This window comes from Mustela nivalis (genome assembly GCF_964662115.1).
Source record: "Mustela nivalis genome assembly, chromosome: 10".
NCBI classification, from domain to species: domain Eukaryota; kingdom Metazoa; phylum Chordata; class Mammalia; order Carnivora; family Mustelidae; genus Mustela; species Mustela nivalis.
In genome coordinates, this window is record NC_139029.1 from 109437743 (window position 1) to 109450010 (window position 12268).

General features: G+C 45.0%; 1 protein-coding gene across 1 annotated transcript; it reads left to right on the forward strand.

Annotated features, from left to right (window-relative positions):
- Nucleotides 1–866: 866 nt before the first annotated feature.
- MRPL9 (mitochondrial ribosomal protein L9) lies at nt 867–5428 on the forward strand. The gene is made up of 7 exons (XM_082685834.1): nt 867–1153; nt 1316–1472; nt 1921–2045; nt 2258–2308; nt 4119–4220; nt 4724–4807; nt 4916–5428. The coding sequence occupies exons 1-7, from the start codon at nt 1037–1039 to the stop codon at nt 5048–5050; spliced, it is 771 nt and encodes a 256-aa protein (XP_082541960.1). The 5' UTR covers nt 867–1036; the 3' UTR covers nt 5051–5428.
- The last annotated feature ends 6840 nt before the right edge of the window (nt 5429–12268 follow it).

The following is a 12268-nucleotide window of genomic DNA, read 5'->3' on the forward strand; positions in this document are numbered from 1 at the left end:
AGAACTTTGGAAATCAGTAAGACTGAATGAGATCAAAGCAGGGGTGTATATTGAAAAGAGTCAAGATCCAAAGACTGTCCTAGGGGCACTCCAAGTTAAGTTCGAAGAAAAGGAGAAATCAGCAAAGCAAACTGTGAAGAAAATTGGTGAAGTTGGAAGACAACAGAACCAAAACTGGTGTCCCGGAAGCTAAGTGAGGCAAGTGTAATTAGGAGAAATGAGAACGTTTAAGGGTCAAATAACAGGATGCATAGAACATCTTTACGCAATCTCTGATGCCAAACAGACCCTGTTCACTCCATGTATGTGGTCTTCTCTCGGGTAGGAAGATTCTCCACAGAACAGTCTGGACCCTGCTGCGAAGGGAGCAGAAGGCAAGCTGGGGACAAAGCACAAGCTGGGGTGGGGGTTGTGGGTTGTCAGCTTGTGCTTTGTCCTTTGTGCCTTCTGCTCCCTCACCACTGCCATACTTTCCTTTTTCTGTGGCTTATCTCCCTTGCGATTTAGAATTCTTTAAATACTAGCTGGAGTAACACAGTTGTAAAGATTAAGGGTAGGCCTCCTCCTGGCTGTCCACAGTTTTCCAGAGGATCCCATCTCTCCCCCATTTTAGGAAGATCTCAAGTAAGGAAAAGTGAGCGCAGCAACCCTCTTCCCTTGACATCCAGTTATCACAGAATGCCACAGCCGCAAGTGACCTCAAAGCCACAAGAAATAAACCAAAGCCCCCATTTTAAAGATAAAGTGAAGCCAAGAGGGAGACGGTGTCTTTCTCCATGATCTGTCAGGGCGTGCCTGCTCGGAAAAGAAACAGGAAGGAGGGAGTGAGGAAAACGCCGAATCACAGATCATTGCCTTAGCTCCCCCAGCTCCCGACCGCCAGGAGGCGGCTTGGCCACCCTCAGACTGGGGCCGGATCTGCTCCTCGGCTTCGCCAGCCGGAGAGGCGGCAGCTCAGGCGCGCCGCGGGCAGCCGCTGGGGCCTTTCCTGCGCCGGCGCTGGGGTCCTCTTCCACTCTCCCTCGGCGCTGGGAACATGGCGGCGGCCGCGGGGAGAGCGTTGCTGCGAGGAATGGTGCGGGGCCTGCTGCTCCCGCGACTCGCAGGGGGCACGCCCGGCCCGGAGCGCGACTTCAGCCTCTCTCACAATCGGGTGAGGGCCACCTCTGAGCTCAGGGAGTCCTCGCCTCTGGTGGGACTCTTTACGCCCAAATACCGTCCTGGGGGGCCGCGGCTTGGCAGGGGCTGTTCCTGCGGCTGAGGGCGGCAGGGGGTTCTCCGGGAGGCTCGCTCACCCTCCGTCCCCGGCTGCCAGGGCACAGTCATCGTGGAGCGCTGGTGGAAGGTGCCGCTGGCCGGAGAGGGCCGGAAGCCGCGCCTACGCCGGCGACACCGGGTCTATAAGCTGGTAGAGGACACGAAACACGGGCCCAAAGGCAGCCTGGAGCTCATTCTCACGCAGTCCGTGGAAGGTGAGGCCTGGTAAAGATACTTCCTATCTTAGGCTGGCTCTCTTTGGCATTAGCTTTTCCCTGCCGTCCCCCCTTAGCTGTTTTCGTCCTTACTCTACTTTGTAGAAATGAGCTGCTGTGTATTTGAGAAGAAGCCATAACAAGTACTATGATTGTGCCCTCGCGTTCCTGCATAGAGAAACATGCAACAGTGCAAGGAGGGAAAAGGAGACCTAATAGCATGTGCTACAGTTACTGAGATCCAGTGATGGGACAGCTCTCACTTTGTACAGGGAATATTAAATTTCTAAATCAGGCCCAGAGAAACTAATTAGAGGTTTCTAAGTGTTCTTAGTGAATATTAGCATTTTTTCTAGAATAAGCGCTATGAGGGAATAATAGCTGCTTCTTTCTTTGATTCTTTGCTCCTTAAACAGGAGTCTGATCCAGTATCTGTTCTCATTGGTAGGACTTGGAGTCCGGGGTGACCTGGTCTCAGTGAAGAAATCTTTGGGCCGGAATCAACTACTGCCTCAAGGTCTGGCTGTATATGCCTCCCCTGAAAACAAGAAACTGTTTGAGGAGGAGAAATTGGTGAGCGCAAGGAAGGCAGAGGGGCTTGGAGGAATAAAAATCATAAGATTTCTTCTTGCAACTTTCTTTTCTTTGCTATCTAACTTAAAAATGAAATAGACTAGAAGTACAAGAATCCAGAAACTCAGCCCTGTATCCAGCATAGTAAATTCAATATTTATCATGGACTCCTATTTTTTTTATTTTTTCTCATCTTTAACTTTCTTTTTTAGCTGAGACAAGAAGGAAAATTGGAGAAGATCCAGACCAGGGCAGGTGAGATGGTGAGTAAAAACATAGAAAGTTGTTACTTGTCACCTAAGGATTCACCATTTTCTTCCTGAGAGGCTCCTTGATTTCCTTGAAATCTCCTGATTGCAGAGACAAGTGTAGGAGAAAGGAGAAATGTTTGGCTGCCATAACTGGTATTGAGACCTCCTGGGAGATCCTCACTTGTTGGGTGATGTGCCCTTATTGAGGAGGGCCCCAACCCGATTACCAGGGGACCCATGGAAAAATGGGAGATAAGGATTCTGCCTCCAAGGATATTTACAGATAAGTCACAGAGAACATAGGCACATGAGAAGGTGATCAGTAACCTCAAAGCAGTAGATTATAAGAATAACATGGATCAAAAAGGGTTAGGGTGACTGGAGAGGACTTTTCTTCAGATGGGATTGAATTGGGCCTTGTGGGATTAGTAGGCTTTGGATAGAACAGGACAGTGGGAAAGGTATCAAAGGAAAAAAAGTATAGGTGGTTCAGGCATTATTTTAACATGGAAAGTAGAACCAGTCTAGCAAAACCAGTGGACTTACATAGGGTAATATTACAAAGCATATGGCTGGAAAGAAAGTTGGGGTGAGATTGCAAAACATTTTGAATCCTCAGCTAATGAATTTATACTTCATTCTATAAGCAGGGAGAAATTGTTAATGGGGTAGGGGTAGGACTGAAGGGCCAGAAGTATTGGGTTAATATGGTCTGTGAAAGTTATTCTATCCTGGGGCACCTGGGTGATTCGGTTGGTTAAGCGTCCGACTTGATTTCCTCTTAGGTCATTTCAGGGTTGTTAAATCAAACCCCAGGTCGGGCTTTTTGCTCTTCGTGGAACCTGCTTAATATTCTCTCTCTCCTTATACCCCTCCTCACTCATGCATGCTGTCTCTCTCTCTCAAAAAGAAAAGAAAAAGTCAGTCTCTTCTGAGATATACCACTGGTCCCCATTGATAGGTCTAACTTTGACATGGCCTATTTCTCCTTGCTTAGGAACAGCCAGGTATAGGTGGCCTTCTCCTCCAAAGTTTCACTAAAACATCTTCCTACAAAATCAGCCTTGAGACAATGGCTCAGTCAATTGGGCGTCTGCCTTCAGCTCAGGTCGTGGCTTTGGGGTCCTGGGATTGAGCCCCACGTTGGGTTCCCTGCTGGGCAGGGAGCCTGCTTCTCCCTCTCTCTCTGCCTGCCATTCCCCCTGCTTGTGCTGTCAAATAAATAGATTTTTAAAAAGAAGAATATTCTCCTTCCCAGTCACCTTCCCTATATGCTTGTGAGGCAGAAATTGTGCCCTTTTCCTGAACCCAGACCTTATGCTTCTTTTTTTTTTTTTTTTTTTTAATTTTATTTATTTATTTGACAGAGAGAGATCACAAGCAGGCAGAGAGGCAGGCAGAGAGAGAGGAAGGGAAGCAGGCTCCCTGCTGAGCAGAGAGCCCGATGCGGGACTCGATCCCAGGACCCTGAGATCATGACCTGAGCCGAAGGCAGCGGCTTAACCCACTGAGCCACCCAGGCGCCCAGACCTTATGCTTCTTGCTAACGTGTTTCTTCTCCTTTGATTGCAACTCTAACGTATCTCTCTCTCTCTTTTTTTTTTTTTATATTATTTGTCAGAGAGCGAGCGAGAGTGAGCACAGGCAGACAGAGTGGCAGGCAGAGTCAGAGGGAGAAGCAGGCTCCCCGAGGAGCAAGGAGCCCGATGCGGGACTCAATCCCAGGATGCTGGGATCATGACCTGAGCCGAAGGCAGCTGCTTAACCAACTGAGCCACCCAGGCGCCCCTCTAACGTATCTCTTGTTTATAATTCCTACCAGACAGTGAAATTTCTGAGAAGCTGTCATCTGGAGGTGGGGATGAAGAATAACGTCAAATGGGAACTAAACCCTGAAATAGTTGCCCGCCATTTCTTCAAAAATGTGAGTGTTCCCAAATACTGCTGTACCTCTGAGGATAGAAGCTTCCCCGGGAATGAGGCCAACGATTGATCTGTTAGGAAAGGGTGTGATCATACAGCTGGAGTTAGGGAAAGTGTTGTTTGGTTGCAGGGGTTGTGGGAGGGAAATGGCTAAGGACTAAGTGGCCAGAATTTGAAGGCAGATTGGAAAAGATGGTGGAATCATTTATTTCCTCTCTAGATAGGGAAAACCTAGGAAATGTGACTCAGTAGGGAATTTGTACTTTTGTGAAGTGATTTTCAGTCTCAAGACCTGTTTTTCCTTGGTGAATCCTCCTCCTCTTCTGAGAAATTAGGACCGAGTTTCTCTGCTCTTATCTCTGGAGGTCTGTGCCCTCCCAAGGAATCAGCCAGTGTAAACTCAGTTTTTTTCATTCCTTTACAGGAAACTCCAGAACCTCCTTTGAGGTTGCCTACAGTTGCATCAATGTAAACAGATCTCTTTTTGGTTGTGACTTTTTGCAGCTTGGTGTTGTGGTCGCCCCACATGCATTAAAGTTACCAGAAGAGCCCATTACGCAGTGGGGGGAGTACTGGTGTGAGGTGACGGTGAGTGTGTCACATATGGTCTCCTCTTTCTGGCTGGTGAAAAGGTGGGATTGGATGGTAGTAGCTCTTATCTGCCCAACTGACCTCTTCCTGTCATTTTGTGTACAGGTAAACGGACTTGACACTGTGAAGGTACCTATGTCTGTGGTGAACTTTGAGAGGCCTAAGACCAAAAGATACAAGTACTGGTTAGCCCGGCAGGCTGCCAAGGAAATGGCCCCCACCAGCTCCCAGATGATCTAACTCTTCTGACCCTCAGAAGCAGAAGAGCAGAATCAGAGGAGCAGGGAGCAACAATGGGCCAGCACCCTGATACCACTCCCAGCTCTGACCAAATAATGGAATTTACAGAGCATGTGGGGACACGGGCCTAAACTGCACATACACATTGAATCCACCGTATCTCCTACCTCCGTGCTTACCTGTTACTACATCCGGCCTTACCGGGCAGCTCATAGGCTACCAGGCTGTAGATTTAACAGATGGAAACAGTCTAGATCCTGTTTGGCCTGCAATTTGTTGGAACAAGTGGAAGAACTAGCCGCGGTCTCCAGGAATGGTCCCACATACAAACTGAGCATTTGTATCTCAAGAGGAAATAAAGAGGTTTTGCTCTTTTTATTTTTTGGTGTTTTTACAACAGTGATACAATATGCACAGCAAGTTACTTTTATGCAGTTAGGATTGAACACCACCGCACCTTTATGTTTACTTTTCTGTCCGCTACAAATGGGGCTGTGTATGGTCTTTAAGTGTTTGTGTGCATGTTTTGATAAATTTTAAATTTCTAATTTTCCAATTTTTTTTGACTGTAGCATACTTGACACACCATGTTATGTTAGTCTTAGGTGTATGGCATAATGATTGGATAATTCTGTATGTTCTCCTGTGCCTACCCAAGTCTGGTTGCCATTTGTCACCGTGCAGTGCTATTACAATACCACTGACTATAAGCTTGTGTTCTTTTTAGATGTTGTTTACCAGGCTTGAGTAGACTGGGGATAGGACCACCAAGTAGGCTGTCCTCTGGAACTACTGGGGTTTAGTGCTAAAAAGGAAGGAAGAAGTATTAGGGTCCGTAATCAAAGGAGTGAGACTGATATAAAGCGAAGGTCAAGCAAAACTTTATTTCGTGCCGAGCATCGAGAATCAAACTGACCAGTCAGGGCCGTCTCTTGCAAAGAGGTGACCCCTCCCAGCCTCACAGACTTAACTTTTATAGAGGTAGTTTAGCCGGGCTATACACAGGTGACCAATGAGATTGCAATACACAGAGAAAACTGCAGTCATGCTAGGTCTGCCACACACACAAAAAAACTGGTAGGTTACACACGCGTGGCCAATTGAATTTTAATTTACCCTGGTAGATATATGCACACCCCATTGACTGGATGTCTTTACCTGGCCTGACCTGCCCTTGTATCTAGGCTTTGCAAGTAAGTTCCTCTGGGAGGGGCAGGGTCAATCTAAGTTGACTGTGTAGACAACAAAATGGCTCCCTCTGATTAAATAGGCCCTTACATTTGAAGAGGATGCATTTGCAGGCTAGATTCCATGGGTACTGTGGGCAAAGGACTTAAGCAAATAGGCTTCGGTTTTAAGAGTTATATTTGAGGCGCCTGGGTGGCTCAGTGGGTTACGCCGCTGCCTTCGGCTCAGGTCATGATCTCAGGGTCCTGGGATCGAGTCACATCGGGCTCTCTGCTCAGCAGGGAGCCTGCTTCCTCCTCTCTCTCTCTGCCTGCCTCTCTGCCTACTTGTGGTCTCTCTCTGTCAAATAAATAAATAAAATCTTTTTAAAAAAAAGTTATTTTTGTTAAGTATATTGATAAAGTCAAGAAGTTGAATAAGCACAATGGATTCTACTTTTTTCTTTTTAAAGATTTTATTTATTTGACAGAGATCACAAGTAGGCTCCCCACCAAGCAGAGTGCCCAATGTGGGGCTCGATCCCAGGACCCTGAGATCATGACCCAAGCTGAAGGCAGAGGCTTAGCCTACTTGAGCCACACAGGTGCCCTGGATTCTGCTTTTCTAAAGGGATTCAAATAAGGCCTAAGGATAATTGCTGGGAGAAAATGAAGCTGAGATGAAAGAAATTTAAGGAGAACTTTTGTTTCTATAACCAGCCCCTGAAATTATGAAAAAGATGGTACCTTGGTTTCTAGACCAGGGTTACGATATAGGGCTAGTCATTGGGTAGTTATGGAATAGGTATCTTGAGGGGAGATAAGGGAAGTAGGTAGCTCTGCATAAATTCAAGGTCCATGAGTGGAAAAAAGACCAACAGTTGACAAATGGATTATGATAGTCACTCAAATATACTGCGAGGTCACACAATTTAGGAAAGGTAAAGAAGAGACCATTGACTCTGCAATCCTTACTAGAAGCTCAGAGACTTGTTTTTATCCTACTGTTCGAGCTCATCTACCACTCCGACTCAGGTAAGTAACTTTCATTCACATGAGGCTATCCCAGCTAATAGAGGTTTATCATCAGTTGCACTGATAATTGTAGCCAGCCTCACACTCGCCAGACTCCATAACTCAAGTGTGCCACTGGTGTTGTTGGAAATTTGCCATTTCAGTGATCTCCATCCCTACAGTAAAGATGAAAAGCTCATTTAACAACATCTTTCCATACCACCACCATTAGCAACGTGAAGCTCTCTGAAATTGCCGGAGCAACAGGCACAACATTCCACACAGCTAATCCCGAAGTGTTTCTATTTTGATTTGCTATAATGTGAGTTCCTGGTGAAACAGACTGAATTGGAAATTTGTTTGCAGGAAGTGTATGGAGGGGGAGTCAAGGAAGCGGGACTGGGTAGAGGGGGAGGGGGACCTGAGTGGTCTCAACAAAGACCTTGGTCTCTCACACTCAAGCTAGGATCGCTGTGCAGAAATGTGTAACCTATTGAGGCAAGTGGCCAGACATGTACCCCCACGTGGACCCCGAAAGGGCCATGTGCTCAGGTGAGATGACTGACTACAGGTGAAGGTAGTTCCAGGAGGAACTCCAATAAGAGCTTTCAGCATTCTCAGCAGCTTCAGTCCCGGAGCGGGAAATTGGGGCCCACTGTAAGTCTCCACTACAGTCCACCTTTTGTGACTTTCAGATCCATTTACTTCGTAAGTTCTGAAATGATCTCTTTGGGATTCTGATAGGCCCCTTTTCCTGGGAAAACACAGGGGAAGGTCTGGGACAGCTCACAGCCCCTGCTGCTACAGCTTGTCCTGTCTGCAGGGGTATTTATCCTCTCCCCACTCTACTCCCCATTTAGATTCCTAGCTACACCCCCTTAACTTGTACTTCTAGTCCAAAGAGGTTACCTGGTCATTATGCCCTTTGCAGGCCATGACTGCACCTGTCCGTGTATAATCAAAATTAATAGCAGTATCAGAACACTGTGAAATATGCTGTCTGTAAACCCCAAAGAGGTTTACCAGGCAGTGTGTTACCTTCCTAATAGTGAGATGGGAGATGTAAAATTTCTCCTTTACTTTGGAGGGAATGTCCTGGCATGGTCCAGACCACTGGACCTCTAAAAACATCATTGAATATTCACAGGTTTATGTACCTCCAGTCTCTAATGTACTTGCATTTCTTGTTCGTCCTGTACAATGACCATGATGACATCAGTGTGATAAGGTGATACTTTGTGGAATGCCCAGATGGTCTAGGTGATAGGATGACGGGGTGGGAGGGTTTACATGGTCCAGGTGCAAGACTAAATCTATATTACTGCTTGTCCCACTAGTGAAAGCAAACTTTTTATGATCCTCCTTTCCTATAGAGATGGAAAGGAATATATTGCTCAAAATAATGGCTGCCTGTTGCATACCTGAGGCTGTGTTAATCTGCTCTAGCAAAGACACCACATTTAGCACAGCCGATTACTTGTTGAAAATTACTTGGTTGAGATGGTCATAATCCAGGAACAGTCTGGTTTTACCAGGGACCAGGCTAGTGAATCAAATAGCCTTATGATGGGACCACCTTCTTGAAGACCTTCAAGAAGGCCACTGATGTGATAGTTTTGATTTATTATCTTGGCCTGAGATGGTAGAGGCAGCTTCAAGAGCTTCATGCTGGTCTTCTTTACTATGAGAGCTCTTACTGTGTCATGGTTAACGTAGGTCTGCCAACTCTCAAATATGTCCATCTCAGTTACTCATCAAGGACCAGTGAAATGACTGCTAGGTGGATCTATGAACCCAGCACAACCACTGAGAGCCAGACCTGGGTCTGGAATATTTGACACCCTGTCTCCATACACTGCCACTCTAATGGGGCCATATGATGCTTTAGATCTGTGGACATCAATATCAGATAGGGTTCTGTAGCAGGTACTTCTTCAAATGGTCAAATATTCCTCTTTTTCCAGTATGTATTGTGCAAACAAATCATCATGAGTCCTTATGGGAGAAGACGGGGAATTACTATCTTACACACTTGTCACACTGTTTCAAGGTCCTATCTCCTAGGGCCTTAGCCTCTTACAGCTGAAAATCTGGCTCAGGAAGACTTCCACTTCTACCCATGAAGTGATCACAGCTATAGAAATCACCTTCCCAATAAAAATAACCAAAATCACAGACAAAATTATACATGTTTGTGGATGTTGAAAAGCAGGTAGTGCAGAACTCCATTAAATGAGAAGAGGAAAATAAATGAGGTGAGCTGAGCCATCCAATTGCCTCAGTTTATTGCATAGAGGTAGTTTCCTGCACTGCAGTGAGGGAGCCTAAAGAAAGCCAGAGATTAGAGCTGGTGGATTAGAAAACAAAAGGTGAAGTCCCCACCTTTCCCTCCCATGCCAAAGTAGTTCACAGAAAGTTAAAACAGAAGTTTAACAAATATTGTGAAAATGTCTATGCTACCTAAAGCAATCTACACATTTAATGCAATTCCTATTAAAATCACATCCATTTTTTTCAAAGAAATGGAACAAATAATCCTAAAATTTATATGAAACCAGAAAAGACTTCGAATAGCCAAAGGAATATTGAAAAAGAAAGCCAAAGTTGGTGGCATCACAATTCCGGACTTCAAGCTCTATTACAAAGCTGTCATCATCAAGACAGTATGGTACTAGCACAAAAACAGACACATAGATCAATGGAACAGAATAGAGAGCCCAGAAATAGACCCTCAACTCTATGGTCAACTACTCTTCTACAAAGCAGGAAAGAATGTCCAGTGGAAAAAAGACAGCCTCTTCAACAAATGGTGTTGGGAAAATTGGACAGCCACATGCGGAAAAATGAAATTGGACCATTTCCTTACACCACACAAGAAAATAGACTCAAAATGGATGAAGGACCTCAATGTGAGACAGGAATCCATCAAAATCCTCGAGGAGAACACAGGCAGCAACCTCTTCGACCTCAGCCGCAGCAACATCTTCCTAGGAACAACGCCAAAGGCAAGGGAAGCAAGGGCAAACATGAACTATTGGGATTTCATCAAGATCAAAAGCTTTTGCACAGCAAAGAAAACAGTTAACAAAACCAAAAGACAACTGACAGAATGGGAGAAGATATTTGCAAAGGACATATCAGATAAGGGGTAGTGTCCAAAATCTATAAAGAGCTTAGCAAACTCAACACGCGAAGAACAAATAATCCAATCAAGAAATAGGCAGAGGACATGAACATACATTTCTGTAAAGAAGACATCCAGATGGCCAACAGACACATGAAAAAGTGCTCCACATCACTCGGCATCAGGGAAATACAAATCAAAACCACAATAAGATACCACCTGACACCAGTCAGAATGGCTAAAATTAACAAGTCAGGAAATGACAGATGCTGGCAAAGATGCGGAGAAAGGGGAGCCCTCCTACACTGTTGGTGGGAATGCAAGCTGGTGCAACCACTCTAGAAAACTGCATGGAGGTTCCTCGAAAAGTTGAAAATAGAGCTACCCTATAACCCAGCAATTGCACTACTGGGTATTTACCCTAAAGATAAAAACGTAGTGATCCGAAGGGGCTCGTGTACCCGAATGTTTATAGCAGCAATGTCCACAATAGCCAAACTATGGAAACAACCTAGATGTCCATCAATAGATGAATGGATAAAGAAGATCTGGTGTATATCTACAATAGAATGCTATGCAGCCATCAAAAGAAATGAAATCTTGCCATTTGCGACAACGTGGATGGAACTAGAGGGTATTATGCTTAGCAAAATAAGTCAATTGGAAAAAGACAACAATCATATGATCTCCCTGATATGAGGAAGTGGAGATGCAACATGGGGGGTTTGGGGGATAGGAAAAGAATAAATGAAACAAGATGGGATTGGGAGGGAAACAAACCATAAGAGACTCTTAATGTGGGCGCCTGGGTGGCTCAGTGGGTTAAGCCGCTGCCTTCGGCTCAGGTCATGATCTCAGGGTCCTGGGATCGAGTCCCGCATCGGGCTCTCTGCTCAGCGGGGAGCCTGCTTCCTCCTCTCTCTGCCTGCCTCTCTGCCTACTTGTGATCTCTGTCTGTCAAATAAATAAATAGAAAAGGAAGAGCAAAGTAAACCCTAAGCAAGCATGAGTAAGGAAATAAAAATAAAAGGAACCAGAAAGCAATGTGAGAGAAATAAAGAAAAATCAGTGAAACAAAGAGGTAGTATTCTGAAAAACATCAATAAAATTGACAAACCACTACCAAGACTAAGAAAGCAAACTACAAGGATCAGAAATGAAACACAGCATAGAGACTTTATAGATCCCAAAAAGATAATAAGGGAACACTACAAACTCCATATGCATAAATTTGACAACTCAGACAAAATCCTTGAAAAACACAAACTACCATAACTGATCCAGTGTGAAATAGATCGTTTGAATAGTCCTATAATAATTAAGGAGAATTAATTCATTATTTGAGGCTCTCCTTTTCTCCCCCAAAAGAACTCTCAGGCCCAAATGGTTTCTCTGGAGAATTCTACCAAATGTTTAAAGAGGAAGTAACACTAATAATTCTACATAATTTCTTCCACAAAATAGGATGGAATACTTCCCAATTCATTTTATGAGTCTAGTATTACCATGAAACAGACAACCCCCCAACAAAAAAAAAGTACAGTCCAATAGCTCTCATGAATTTAACAAAGTATCAGCAAATAGATTTTATCAAATTATGGTAAGATTTATATACCATGCTCGAGTGGGATTTATTCCAGGCATGCCGATCTGGTACAATATTAAAAAATCAATCCATGTATGGGACGCCTGGGTGGCTCAGTTGGTTAAGCGGCTGCCTTCGGCTCAGGTCATGATCCCAGCGTCCTGGGATCGAGTCCCACATCGGGCTCCTTGCTTGGCAGGGAGCCTGCTTCTCCCTCTGCCTCTGCCTGCCATTCTGTCTGCCTGTGCTCACTCGCTCACTCTCCCTCTCTCTCTCTGACAAATAAATAAATAAAATCTTTAAAAAAAAAATCAATCCATGTAATCTAC